Source organism: Mauremys mutica, chromosome 13 (genome assembly GCF_020497125.1).
Source record: "Mauremys mutica isolate MM-2020 ecotype Southern chromosome 13, ASM2049712v1, whole genome shotgun sequence".
NCBI classification, from domain to species: Eukaryota; Metazoa; Chordata; order Testudines; family Geoemydidae; genus Mauremys; species Mauremys mutica.
Genome location: NC_059084.1, coordinates 25,855,568 through 25,870,703, shown reverse-complemented (window position 1 = coordinate 25,870,703; position 15,136 = coordinate 25,855,568). Strand labels below are relative to the sequence as shown.

Here is a 15,136-nt window from a genome sequence, read left to right as displayed (position 1 = left end):
ATTTAGACTAATACAGTTGGCCAGCATGGACTGGCATAAGCTTTAAAACTCTGTAACTACTAGACTTCAGCATGGTTTTAAAAAATTTTAAAACAAAGAAGGGTTCAGTTTTGTCTTCATCAGTGATTTTTGTGGGTAACATTTCTAAATGGCTCAATAGAAGAGCCTATTTCTGCTTTTCTTGTACAGAAGTTTGCCTGAAGGCATTTAATGGATTTCAGTGTAGATAATGTGGAGTTAGTTTCTGCTTTAATTCCACACTTATAAGGCAGGAAGTCTAAGTCTTCCTAAGTATTTTTGTACTTTAATATATCCTTGAAGCATCAAACAAATGTATTATGTGGCAAAATTCTGGTGATTAGATATGCATTTTGATTTGCAGGTCTTTATACTCCAAACCGCCCATATGCCAAGAGAATAAATCCCTTGGTCTTCAGCATAAGACCAAAAAGGCTTAGGCTATGTCTACACTAGAGATCTTACAGTGGCACAGCTGTGCCGCTGCAGCACTGTAAGGTCTCCCGTGTAGCTGCTCTGTGCCAACGGGAGAGAGCTCTCTTGTCGGTATAATTAAAGCACTCGAACGAGCAGCCATAACTATGTCACAGGGAGAGCGTCTCCCACTGACATAGCACTGTACACACTGGTGCGTCTATTGGTGGTGAAACTATGTTGGTCAGGGTTTTTTGTTTTGTTTTTTTTTCACACCCCTGACCAACAAAAGTTATACCGACAAAAGTGCTAGTGTGGACATGGCCTTAGGCCAGGTCTACACTACAGAACTATATTGGTATAACTCGCTCAGGGGTGTGAAAAATCTGCACCCTGAGTGATGTAGTTATACTGACCTAACCCCCCTGTAGATTGCCCTATGTAGACAGGAGAGCTTCTCCCATTGATATACCTACTGCCTCTGGGGGCGGGGGTGGATTAACTATGCTGATGGGAGGAGGTTTCCCGTAGGCATAGTAACGTCTTCACTAAAGTGCTACAGTGGTGCAGTTGTGCCACTGTAGTGCTTTAGTGAAGACAAGCTCTTAGGCCAGTGGTCCCCAAACTATGGGATGCACAGGGGAGCCAGCCTCCATGGTGGGGTGGAGAGGGAGCACCACCCAACTCTGTTCCGGCCCCTGCGCACGGCCCCAGCTCCGCTCCCGGTCCAAGCCCTGCTCCCAGCTGCAGCTCGGCCCTCCACTCTCAGTTGCCAGTTCCTGGCCGCAGCCCCGAGCCTGGACTCCGCTCCCAGCCCCGGGGGAGTATGGACACATTCCATTCAGGGGGGGAGGAGAGGGAGAGGGTGGAGGCACAAGAGGAAAAGTTTGGGCACCACTGCCTTAGGCTCATAAATCATTCAGAATCTACTTTGAAAATTAACAGAGACATTGGCATCAATAATTTTGCAGCTTGTATTTTTTGTGAGGAAAATAAGTTTAAATATAAATCAGTTTAAAACTGTGAACAACTTTCAGTAAAATTTGGGTGGGAAGTTTCTCTTGTTGAGAAGGGATTATAGATCTGGGAAAATTATCACATTGTGCTAGTTTATTATATTAGAACCTGTTTAAAACTATGTCATGGGATCATATATGTCATAGTGATATCAAAAGCAAATTATTATTTATATTACCGTAGTGCCTTAGGTGCTAGGTGGTGTATAATGAACAAAAGGACAGTCCCAGTTCCTGGGAATAAGTTGACTGAAAACATTGATTTTGTTTTTCTGTTTCATACAGGCCAGGCAGATTCACCAGTCCCTTTTCTAATTTCTGTTAATTTTGTTTGAATGTTTATTCAAAACACTTATTTAAAAGCTGTATATATTTCACTTTTGAAACATTTTGCATTTCAGCAACTGGCTATGCCACAACACATAAAGATTACAGTGTCCAGAAAGACATTGTTTGAGGACTCATTTCAGCAGGTATTGGATTGTTAACACATGCTTGCTTACTTTGTGTATAAAGTGGTACAGGGCAAATGTTTTCAACTTTGTAGCTGAAAGAGAACATCACCCTTAATCTTTTGATGTCTCATTAATGATGGTTAAAGTGATAATTTTAAAAAAAAAACCCACTCCTTATGGTATTCCTGGAGCAGATTCCTAATTGGATACACAAGGCAATGTTAAAAACAGCATACAGCTGATATCTCTGTTTGATGCTTGTGTGTGCGTAAAGATTACATCATAATTGTTAGCCTCTCTTCTGCTGCTCTCACAAGAACACATGTATCATTAACTGTTGTTTTAATTATTCAGGTTTGCTATGCAGAAAACCACAGTCTTTAGTTGGAAATAAATCCTTTTAAAAAATATTTAAAGGGCTTTTAAGAAAAATAAATCCTCCTTGGAATGATGGTGCACATGGATTCCACTTCTGGTGTGCATGCAGATTCTTTTGGCCAGCAGTGTCTGTGGGGGCCAGACCTGCATCTTAGACAGCCTTCCTTCCCTCTCCCCTGGGAAAAAAAACACTTGATGGCATAAAGGGCAGAGAGAGCCCAACCATCCCTCAATTCCTTCTTTCTGCCTGTAGTAATGAGACAGAGCTACTGCAATATCTCCTGCTTGATGCACTGTATTTTATTTTTCTCTTGGGTAGTTATCAGTTAGTACAGTTTTCCTTGTTATAATGTCCAAAGAAATTATATATAAAAAAAAAGCAAATGTTAGGTTGAGGGACAACACCTGGTACCAGGGTCTAGCTGCTATGAATGAAACAACATCTCCAGTATTCAAAATCTGCTGTTCTTGTGACAGCTTTTCTGCTTTAATGGTGGGCACTGCAAGTGCCTTTTTTGCCTTGGAGAGAGGCACATCCCCAAAAGTGCTCGATCTGTCACTCCTTCTTCAAGAGACCACAGAAAGCAGGAGGTCCATCTCAAACTTTTTCTTCTAGAGTGCTCAGTGAGTGCCTTCTCAAGACTTGGTGGGCCCTTTCTTCTCAGCTTCTAAGAGTCGTCTTCATTTAGCACTCCTGTTAGCGGTAGCTCAGCTCCAAGCTCCTTGGCTCACTCTTCATTGAAAAGATCGAACCCTTTAGCTGCTAAGACCTCTTCCATCCAATCATCAGAAAGGGGAAGGAGGGCAGTGAGTGCAGACCTAGGTCACCATCTCTGGTACCTACTAAAAGGAGGCAAAAAAATTCACCAAGCCTCTGTTTCACCTCATGCTGCAATTCACAGTCCAAATTGAGTCTCTCTGATGCCTCAGCAAGACCAGTCTCAGAAAGTACCAGGTATCTACGGTACTACTTACCCTAGGACTCCAGACAGGGTATCACCTCTTTTGAAGGAAAAACTTCCTGTCCTTCTGAACATAGCAAGAAGTTATTCCCCATCCATTCACCTCACAGTCACTCTTATGAGCCATGCTGGTCTGAGAGGAAATCCAGGACTCTCCATTACAAACATAGACCCCATGGGTTTTCTGGGGAATATTGACCATGTTATCCAGCCCTATCGCCTCCAGCCCATTACCTCTGCAATATACAGTCTTTCCCTTATTGGACTCCTAGGGGTATGCAATTTCCTCCTCCTACAAGATGTTGTAGGTCTGCTCAAGAGGACCAGTTTGTACAGTCCCATGCCCTGCACTGGCAAGATCATAATAGCAAGAAAGAACACATGCAGGATACAGAAGGGCCATTGATTCCAGTAGCAGCATCCTTTTCCTTACCAGACAAGGCAGCAGTCTCTTCTGTTCCTAGCAAGCTGTGATAGGTTTATTCCCCACTTTGAACTTTAGCGTTCACAAGATGGGGACCTGCATGGACGACTCTAAACTAAAATCCTAGTTTAGATCTGGTTCTCACTGCCACCAGTCAAGTTTTAAGTGTCTGACACACTCCCTGTTCCCCCAAAACTTTCCCTTGGGAATACAGATCCAAACACCTTGAATCTCAGCACAAAGGGAAATAATCCATTTCCCCCACCTTCTTCCCCCTCCCCTTGTCCTTGGGAGAGATACCTTGATTCAAACTCCTTGAATCAAACAAAGAGGGATTCACTTTTCCCCCCTCCCCTTCCCCTGAAAATCCAAACAAGGGAAGAAATCAATCAAGTTCTAAAAAGAAAAGATTTTATTAAAGAAAGAAAAAAAAGGTACACTATCTCTGTAATACCAGGATGGAAAAATATCACAGGGTCTGACTTCTAAATCTGGAGAGACTTCCCCCTCCCTCCTCCTCAGAATAATCAAAGTAACAGCAAACAGGAGTAAAGAATTTATCCAGCAAACACACAATTGCAAATACAGAAAGTAACTCAAAAGACTAATCCTCATTTTTAACTAATACTCACTATATTGAATAGAAGAGGCTATTTCAGGAAACTTGGAGAACTTGAAGGATATGACTGGCCTCTCTTAAATCCAAAAAGAGACTAACTCCAAACAAAGAAACACAGACAAAGGCTTCCCTCCACAGAGATTTGAAATTATCCTGTCCCTTGATTGGTCCTCTGGTCAGGTGTTCATCAGGTTACTGAGCTTGTTAACCCTTTACAGGTAAAAGAGACTTTAACCCTTAACTATCTGTTTATGACACAAGCCTGATGATTTTAAGATTTTTCCAGGACCTTTATGTCATTTAGCAGAGATCTTGGAGATTCCTGTGGAGGTAGTTCAAGTAAATCCCAAAAATTAATGGACATTCTGCACTCCTCCATACCTGGTAGACTTGCTATGTCTGTTAATGAAGGGATATTTAAATTGCCCCCCCCCCCAACCCTACTGTGGCAGACCACAGAATCTGTAGTATCCATGTCTTAAAGAGCAGATAGATCTTGTCAGATCCTCTCCGAAGGGGTTGAATATTTCTACGCCCACCCAGTTCCAGGATCCCTGGTAGCGTGGTGGTGCACAGGGGGTCCAAAAACTAAGGGCCTCCAAAAATAACACAAAGAAAGTTGCTTTGTTTGGAAGGAAGACCTATTCCTCTGCAAGTCTGCAGATGTGCATTTCAAACGATCAGGCACTTCTGTCAGTACATGACTACATCAGTTGGAACAAGGTATCACAATTTTATAGGACAGCTCTCACAAGAATGTAGAGAGGGTTTGAAATCCATTTTGTCTGAAGGTCAACCCGAACATTCCTCAGGCCTTTATGTGCTTATGGTACGACAGCATGTTCAAGTGGCTACTTCCATCACAGTGCACAAGACTTCATGGCTCCGTTCTTCTGGAATACCAAACAAGGCCCAAACAACGATTGAGGACCTCCCATTTGAAGCTTTGTGACCTATTCAATGCCCGTACTGATGAAGCCTTGCATTCTTTGAAGGATTCAAGAGCCACTCTCTTCTCCTTGGGACTACATGCCAGTGTCTAGTAGGAAACAGGCCAGATCCCAAAGCTTCATGAGACAGGCCCTCTGCTTATTGCTACAATCCAGAGAGGACACTGAAGCCACCAAATGGGAAGCAGATGATCCAATGCAGGAGCCCTTCTGCCTCTTCCTTCTCTACTGTATGCCCCATGTGTACTTGACAGCAATAAGTTGGACGCCATTGTTGAGATCTAGTCAGGAACATTCCAAGATCTCTCTCTCTTTCCCTTTCCCTTTCCTTTTCCCCATTTGGCAAGTGCCATTTTATTTTGGGAAGCCTGGACTCTGATTACCTCAGACCAGTAGGTCTTAGAAATTATAAACAAAGGGGTATTCTGTTCAATTTCAGTCACTTACTACCCCCACCCTCTTTCCCCGTCCATCTTCACGGATCCCTATCACAAGACATTATTAAAACAAGAAGTGGACTCCTTTCTAAATTTCAAAACAGTGGAAGAGGTGCTTCTGGAATTTAGAGGGAAGAGGTTTTACTTCCATTACTTTTTAACCCCAAAGAACAAGGGGGATTGGCAGATGCTTCTAGATTTGAAAGGTCTCAACAAGTTCAACTGTCACTTCAAATTCAGGATGGTAACTCTGGCCACTCTAATTCCCTCCTTAGATATCCAAAGCTGGTTTGTAGCTCTTGGTCTGCGAGATGCCTATTTTCACATTTTGACTCACCCGGCACACAGAAAATACCCCGGATTCTAAATATAGGAGCCTCTTACTACCAGTACAGAGTCCTGCCCTGTGGTCTTTCAGCAACACCAAGAATTTTCATTAATAGCAGTTGAATTTTGTGGAAGTATAGAATGTAGCATCACAACTGCCGACAGCTAGGAAAGCTTTTAAAAAATGGCTTTCATTCCAAATTCAAGGTCTCATGGGAGAGCAAAAACTGGTTGTCCTTGGACAGAGATTTATATGAAATCACCACATCGACTGGATTGTTGTGAATGTCTGCTGTCTGACCAAATCAGCATAGTCACAAATTTGGTATTATGCCAAAAATAGCACTAAGGAAATTGCTTTTTTAGCATCCAAGTTTCTTCTTGGTACCAGAAATAAATATGGCCTGTGTGCAAAGATTAATTTTATCTTGAAAATTATATTACATCTACTTGTGGGAGGAAACTGTGGAATGGAAAATGTGAATTTATAAATACATTTTAAAGAATTTATTTTGTGGGTTTTTTAGTTGTTTAACATGTCTGTTAGAGACTTCTCTCCTATTCTTCCTGGCTAGCTTACCACTTAGTGTGACATCTTGGTGATGCTCAATAGCCCTGTTTTTTCTTTTTGGATTAGCCACTGATTTGGGGTACAGATTGTTATCCTTTTTATAGTTGAAAGACTATACTTGATAGACTAATACATTCCATTTAACAATTCTTGTGTTCCTTTTCTATCTCACTTACTAGTACACCTTTCATCTTCTAATCTGCTAGATAGAAATATGTTTCTGCCAAGCCCTCAAACATTTCCTGAAATGTTGCTTTATGCACTGCACCTAGTTCACTTCATGGTCAATGAAAATATAATTTCCACACTATTGGATAGCAAATAGTAATATTCCGAGACCAGCTGCTTTTATTCTTCATAACCATATTTTTTTTTTCACTAAGATAATGAGCTTCAGCCCTCAGGATCTGCGAAGACGCTTGTGGGTCATTTTTCCTGGAGAAGAAGGTTTAGATTATGGAGGTGTTGCAAGGTAAACTAAAGAAATGTGTGTTTCACATAACAAATCAATCTGAACACCTCATTCTATGAAAATTTGGTGTGAACGATTCTCACAAGGAGATTCTTTGTTTGCTGTCTTTTTAAAATGCCAATGAGAGTTTTTCCCCCCTCTCTATATATGATCACCTCTGCAGTCCTAAAATGCATTGTCAAAACTATTGTAGGAGGATGTGTCTTCCTGTGTGAATCTATATTAAGTTTAAAGTGCCTCAGTAAAGTTTAGAGCAAGAATTTATGTAACTCTGCACAATAACTCATAGGACAAAACCATGAAGAGCAGATTAGAGATTTATTGAAATAATGAATAAGAAAGTATTTAATAAGTATTCTCAAATTTTGTTCCATGTGCAAGTCTTTTTATAATACTTAAAATGAATACGCACACACTACTTGCAGGTCTGTTTTTGCTATACTTTGTTTTTTTCATATGCAGCATTACGAATTAACCTTATATTGTCAATGTGTTGTAAAATGCAAAATAACAATATTGTGAGGGGAAAGACAGTAGTATATTTCATGCGATTCACTCTTTAGCCTTGGGATTATACTTGAATTTTAATTTGCAAATAAATATAAAACACACATGCTTGCTAGCAGGAAATTCTAATTTGTACTTAGTCTTAAGGTTAAAAAGTGAGTTCTTGAATTTACACTCCCAGCAAAGAATTGGAACCAAGTTGTAGTATAATTTGGATACCTCTTCCACAAAGGATGATGGTGATAATGTTTTTAAAATATGAACCTGTCAGAATTGATCTCTTCCAGATTTCCTGCTTCTCTTAGAAAAGCAGCCTTTGTAAATACCTGCCACAGAGAAAAGAAATGAACTTTCTAAACGAGAAATGCTTGCTGACACCCAGGCATATGTTAATTGATACAATAAACTACATCTGAAGCTTAAGTCAGTGATCACTTCATTTGAGAACTAGCCAACTCTGGACATTAGACATACGACTTTTTTTGAGCTGCATCAGTTAATCATGTAGCATGCTGACACCTACTGTGTGCTAGCAATAGGCAGCTTAATAATTTTCTAGATAGACCAGTGTTAACAGTTGAGCACTAGCCAGTCCCTAAAATAATTTTTAGCATATGTAGTAGCAAGGGTACTTTCTAACGTCATCCTGTTTTCTTTTGAAGTGTTCATGATGTTTTTTGTGTGGTTTCAGGGAATGGTTCTTTCTGTTGTCACATGAAGTGTTGAACCCAATGTATTGCCTGTTTGAATATGTAGGGAAGGATAACTACTGCTTACAGATAAACCCAGCTTCTTACATTAATCCAGACCACCTGAAATACTTCCGTTTTATTGGCAGATTCATTGCTATGGTAAGTTCAGATAATCAGTGCACATCCACCATAGTGTGTGTTTATTTTTAAATGTCTAGTTTAAAACACAGCAGTTGTTTCAAATCAAGAGATTTGTTGCCAGAAGGCTGGTTGTAACAGCTAATACATTCAGATCACATTTTGAGGTGTGCCAATAGTAGTGATGGTATTACAGAACATCTTACAACACCTTTGGGCTCCAGGGTTTATTTGACACATTATATTGGAATATTAGGTAACCAAGCATTCTTTGGATCATTCCTTGTCTTTTTTCATGTTTTTTAGGCTTTGTTCCATGTGAGATTCATAGATACAGGTTTCTCTCTGCCGTTCTATAAGCGTATCCTAAACAAGCCAACAGGACTCAAGGATTTAGAATCTGTTGATCCAGAGTTTTACAACTCTCTCATCTGGGTAAAGTGAGTTTCAAACTTTTTCATTCGTTCTTGAAATAAAAATCCAGATGTTTTTGAAGTTTCATTTTATTTATTTGTGTAATTTAGATATAAATTTGAAATGTTTTTCAGACAGATATTGAATAATAGAACTGTATAAATTGCAGACCAGCACTGAACTTCTTGCATTTTACTGTCATTCCAACATACATGTTCAGTAGTTTGGTAATGCTAAAGTTAACTGTCCTCCATAATTCACTGAATATTGCACAAACTAGCATTCTGTTTCTGTTTATTTTCCCTTTGAATTCATCTAACTGAATATAAGCAGTCTTACACATTGTTGGAAATAGAAATGTCTGAATAGATAATCAAATATTGTGTCCGAACGGTAGATTCAATATTATAAAAAACTTCTTTAGTGTAAGTTAATGTAAAGGGTGTTTCAGTGGAGTCAGCTAATACCCAAACCCAGTATTACTTTCTTTTCAAAAAATTATTTCCTTTTTATGAAAAAAACAAAACCAAAAATACACCAAGTATTAGGATGTCTGAAATGAACAGTTAGTGGATCTCAACTTATTCCTCACTTCCCTCTAATCCTTCATCAATCACCCCATCCAAATTCTACTTGTCTCTTAAAATTTGCAAAAAATATACTCCATAGTGTAAAAAAAAAAAAAAAAAGTATTTCTAAAGCACTTCAAAGTTTAATTTGATTAAAATCTCTGCCTTTTCCTATCCTTGACTCCTGTGCTTCCCTGCACCCCCGCCCTTGACCCCAAGACCTTTCACCTCTTTTCTCTCCCATCTATGCCCTCTTAATATCCTATCCATGCTCTATGTACCCTTACCTCATAGCTTTCCCCTACCTTGAAATTTGGACAAATTTAGAGTTTGTTGGCCCAAGTCACTTTAGAAAGTTGAGTAAGTTATAAAACTTCAGGTGTATTTTGAAAACATCGTAACTTTACAATTTTTTTTTTAGGCAGACTTCCAGAAAAAACTACTTTTGATTGAGGCGTAATATTAAAAATTTCAGTAAGATTAATTACTTTCCGGGGAAAGTAGAGGAAGATTTGAAAATAATGCTTAAAATGGAAAGCTAGATTCAACTCTGATTAACAAGGACCTGATCCATAATAATACAAATATAAGAGAAAAATGGGCCCTATGGATGTGATCAGTAGCAAAAACTATAGAATTGTAGTTCTTATTTATAAAGCACTTGCATTGCTGGCGCACTCAAGATGCTTTATTTTATAATAAAATAATATTAAGAACATAGTTTTTAAAAGCCTTATAAGCTTAACAAATAAAAACAGGGAGGAACCTCTTTAAAAAGAAGGAAATGGAAACTGGGAGTAGGAAACAATTACAAATGTAGTAGCGGTCAAACTTAAAAACACTTTTTGGAATAATAAATTATAATAAAAAGACAATACTTAGTTCTACTTGAGTGCAGGAGACTGGACTAGAAGACCTTTTGAGGTTCCTTCCAGTCCCATGTTCCTATGATTCTATGACATTGAGATATACAGAAATCTAGTGAGAAATTGATTGAGATAAATTTCAGAAAGAAGTAAGTCCCACACCTGTAGACTCACCACAGAAAGGCCCAGTGGCCTAGCAGCTTAAGACTGAGTGAAGGGAACCTTAGCTAGTAATTGGGGTTTGGGCAAAGGTATCCATGAAACTGAGGCTTAGAAAGTAAGTATAATCACTAGAGCTTACGTGTTTATAGGCTTTAAAGTCCAAAGTTCCCTTGTAAAATCAGCTTGGTATATCATCATCAGCTAAAGTGGGGAGGGGGGAAATGCAGGGATGCATTTTTTGATACAGTATGATCACATTAACTCCAGACATCAAATACTACATTCTGCACAAGCTGAAAATGGCAGAAAAGCACTGCTGAAAGACCTACAAGAGGGAAATTACAATAAACAATCCTTGTAATCATGAGAGGGCATGTGTTGCTGATGCAGTCATCCAACTAAATTACTGTTCAGCCTGCACACGTTGTGTAAGTAGAAAAGTGTAAATGTAACATCAGACACATAGCTTTTTTTGAAAAGCCTATAGTCAAAAGTGATTCTTAACTTGAGTCATGAACTCCGAAAAAGTTTACTTAGTAAGACTCTTGATTAAAAACCTCATCTAGTTAGCACATGACCTCTTGGCAGTTATTTACAATACATGATGTTTGTTTCTTGCAGAGAAAACAATATTGAAGAATGTGGCTTGGAAATGTATTTCTCAGTGGATAAAGAAATTCTAGGTGAAATAAAGAGCCATGATTTGAAACCTAATGGTAGCAACATTCTGGTCACAGAAGAAAATAAAGACGAATATATTAGGTAAGAACAAATGAGTGTGTTTTTATCTATTCCTTTACCTCCATCTGTTTCTTTCCCTAATTAAAGCAAAAGTTGAATTTATCTAGCTACATAATTTAAAGCGCCACAGAAATACTTTCAATTAATAACTGATACTATTAGCAGCAAGTGACTGTTTTGGATGTCATTTCTGAAGAGTAACTTTTAAAAGAAGCTGAAGAGCCACTCTTGTACTGAAGATGTTCAAGCTTAATGTCCAATATGCTCTGATAGTCAACAATCTGAATGTCAGATTATAAACCATTTCAGAGTCCACTGAGATACTAGCTACCACTTTTATACTGTCAGATTTAAAAAGTTAGTTTACATCTCACATGTTTTAATTTTTTTTTATTGTCTATCAAAAAATATGTTTAAAAGTTCTGTTCTCAGCTGGTTGTCTGTTAGCTGCATGTGCAGTGCAATCAAAATGCTTATTTTGTGATGTCAGTCATAGGCCTGGAAAACACTGTAGTGTCATAAATATGAGATTGACTTCACTACAGGAACATTCTGAAGCTGCGTTGGGTGGGAGGGATCTTTTACTTAAAAAAAGACGCTGTTATCTTGAATACTAGCAAAGGGAATGCAAGAATGTATGGGCCAAAGAAACTTGTTAATATTGAAGTAAATTCCTCCATATTTGCTGCAGTATGAAGACCTTACACTAATGATGTGTATTGGAGGCACAGAATAAACTGAATCTCATTTTTTTTCATTTCTAAATGATTTATTCTATTAAGATTACTGTTGGTTGGCAGGTGTTGGTATAATTACATGAATGAGCTGTGACAAAGTGTCAAACTGTATGGAACATTTCTAAATAAATAACACTAAGTCACACAAAGGGTAACACATTAGATAGGGAGCACTTTTATATTTTGGAAGATATTAATAATAGAAAACCTCCTGAATAGAATCTGCCAAAAAACACCACCACCTCTTTTAGCTTTCAGCAGCCCAGGTAAAGCTCGGGTTCCTATTGCACTCCCAATTTTCTGTCTCTTCCTGTGTCCTGCTTTGTCTCCTGAGTTGCTAGGATTGATATCAGAAATTAGCCTTCTCTCCTCTAGACTCCAATTCTCCTGACAGGTTAGGCTTGAATTCAGCATAATATCTGCTTCTCCCTGGGTTCAGGTTCTCCGGGTCTCCTGCCTGCTTTTCACCCTTTTATTTATGGAGAGTGGAATTTCTGCCACAGAGCAAAGTTTCATGATTAACAGACACAAATATGGAACTTTCCAAATGGACATAGTCGTTTCTTGGTAAGCTAGCAGTCCTCATTATCTTCACCAGTACAACTTGACCTAGTTTTTACCTTTTCATGGTTAATGACTGAGATTTCTGAGGAGTATACTGGACAAAAAAAAAATCTTTTTTTCTCAAATACCTAGGGACTGCTGTGCACTCATTAGTATAATCGCTGGATAGATACTGCCTCCTCTTTGATCATGTAAGCTTTTTCTTAGCGGAATGGTCAGAAATGAAAGGTTTTAACTTCACTTTAATGCTGGTTTGTGCTATATTGAGATGTTACAAATTAAGTGGTGTTTTGTCCTCAGAACTTTCCATAATATTCTTTAACATAGTTCACAGTTCATCACAAAGTAGGCTAACAAAAGAAATGTGGATCTGGGCAGCATGGGACAGTTTAAATGACAGATTACCTTATCTTTTTCCTTTTCCAGGCTGGTAGCAGAATGGAGACTCTCCCGCGGTGTTGAAGAACAGACACAAGCTTTCTTTGAAGGCTTCAATGAAATTCTTCCACAGCAGTACTTGCAGTACTTTGATGCCAAGGAACTAGAGGTGAGGGACTTATTTGGGTACGAGTAGGCACAGTTGATGTTAAAGTTAACAAGACTCGGTGGGAGTCCAGCCCTCAATTTGCAAAACAGAGCTGTGTGATTGTTGAAGAAACTGTTGGTTAGCGGTGAAAATTTTTCCTAAACAGTTTCTTTGGTTAACACATTTCCCTCTAGGAAGCATTTTTTTATTTCAAAACAAAAATATGGAAAGGTTATATACGCAGAAGAGAGCAGTGTTATGGTTCACACTCGGTAGTCATATTTAATATTTCTTTTAACTGAGCTCTATATTTGAGGTTAAAAAACAAGCAGTTGTTCATCTTTTCATTAGGGAAGATTATCCCATTCTATCTAGTTTCTTCATAGTCAGTGATTACCCTTTCCTGTAGCAGGTCTGAATAAAGCTCAGTGTCCGTGAGGTCACCAGCATTACTGCTTATTGATTGGTGGAACCAAGCAGCTACTTGAAAATAAAATAAAAAGTGAATATACAGTCATAGTAGGTGTTTCCAAGTGCAAGCACAGATGTCCTTTGCTGCCACCATATAGAAGCCATTGAAACAAAATATAAGCTTATACCTCTATATTTTTCCCCCAAAAAAGGTGCTTTTATGTGGAATGCAAGAGATTGACTTGAATGACTGGCAGAGACACACCATTTATCGGCACTACACCAGGACGAGCAAACAGATTATGTGGTTTTGGCAGGTTTGTGATTGATTTTTCCTTTATTTTTAAAAGTAAGAATTACAGAAGGGGTGGGACGATGCTACAGCATGATGAGCAAAAACCAAAATCACAAAACAAGTCTGTGCTACCATAATATGTCCAGTGCCACTGTATTTGTGCAAAGTAATGAACATTGGAAAACATAATCCCAACTATACATTCAAAATGATGGAGTCTAAATTAACTGTTACCACTCAAGAAAGAGATCTTGGAGTCATGGTTAGCTCTCTGAAAACAACTGCTCAATGTGCAGTGGCAATCAAAGAAGCTAACAGAATGTTAGGAACCATTGGGAAAGGAATGGATAGAAAGACAGTAAATATCCTAATGCCACCATATAAATCCATGGTACACCCACACCTTAAGTATTACATGCAGTTCTGGTCTCCCCATCTCAAAAATAAATAAATAAATAAATAAATATAAATATAAAAAGAATTGGAAAAGGTATAAAGAAGGGCAACAAATTTGATTAGGGGGATGGAACAGCTTCCATATGAAGAGAGATTAAAAAGACTGGCTGTTCAGCTTAGAAAAGAGACAACTAGGGGACTTATGATAGAGGTCTATAAAATCATGAATGCTGTGGAGAAAGTGAATAAGGAAGTGTTGTTTACCCCTTCACATAACACAAGAACTTGGGGTCACCCAATGAAATTATTAAGCAGCAGGTTTAAAATAAACAAAAGGAAATACTTCTTCAGACAACACAGTCAACCTGTGGAACTCATTGCCAGGGGATATTGCGAAGGCTAAAACTATAATGGCATTCAAAAACAAATTAGACAAGTTCATGGAGAATAGGTCCATCAATGGCTATTTGTCAAGATGGCCAAGGATGCAACCCCATGCTCTGAGTGTCCCTAGCCTCTGACTACCAGAAGCTGGGACTGGACGACGGGATGGATCATTCAGTTGCCTGTTCTGTTCGTTCCCTCTGAAGCAGCTGGCATTGGCCACTGACAGAAGACAGGATACTGGGATAGATGGATTATTAGTCTGATTCAGTGTGTTCGTTCTTATGTTCTTTATGTTAGGCTATCATGCAGCCAGACAAAATGATCTGGCTGATACCTTCCTCCATTCTCCAGTGGCCAAACAAGCAAAATGAAAATACCAAGTTCCATCCCACGATTTGAACAGTTCTATCTGCATGCAATCCTGGCTTTTTAGATGGCGCCACAGTGAATGAGAGAATTTGTCAGGGCCGTGCTAAGGTCACCCCACGACAAAGACACTAAAAAGCTTGGTGTTTTTGGCGGGAAAAGATGACACCTTCCTAGGACTTGAATTTGGTGTTGTCTGTGTTTATGGACCCTCCTTTTGAGCTGTTGGCATGCTCTTTTCTGCACCTTTCATCCAAGGTAGCATTTTTGTAGTGCCCATGTCCTCTGCCAGGAGGGTAGGTGACCTAAATGGGTTGGTCAC

The 15,136-nt window shown here is 38.9% G+C and overlaps 1 protein-coding gene across 1 annotated transcript in view; it reads left to right on the top strand.

The window, feature by feature from the left end:
• ITCH (itchy E3 ubiquitin protein ligase) overlaps positions 1–15,136 on the top strand; it is a 116,493-nt gene that overhangs the window by 92,787 nt on the left and 8,570 nt on the right. The window contains exons 15-21 of the mRNA XM_044985645.1: positions 1,850–1,921; positions 6,955–7,043; positions 8,242–8,401; positions 8,687–8,820; positions 11,013–11,153; positions 12,860–12,980; positions 13,583–13,687. Coding sequence (XP_044841580.1) covers positions 1,850–1,921; positions 6,955–7,043; positions 8,242–8,401; positions 8,687–8,820; positions 11,013–11,153; positions 12,860–12,980; positions 13,583–13,687 — 822 coding nt within the window. The remainder of the gene's footprint in view (positions 1–1,849; positions 1,922–6,954; positions 7,044–8,241; positions 8,402–8,686; positions 8,821–11,012; positions 11,154–12,859; positions 12,981–13,582; positions 13,688–15,136) is intronic.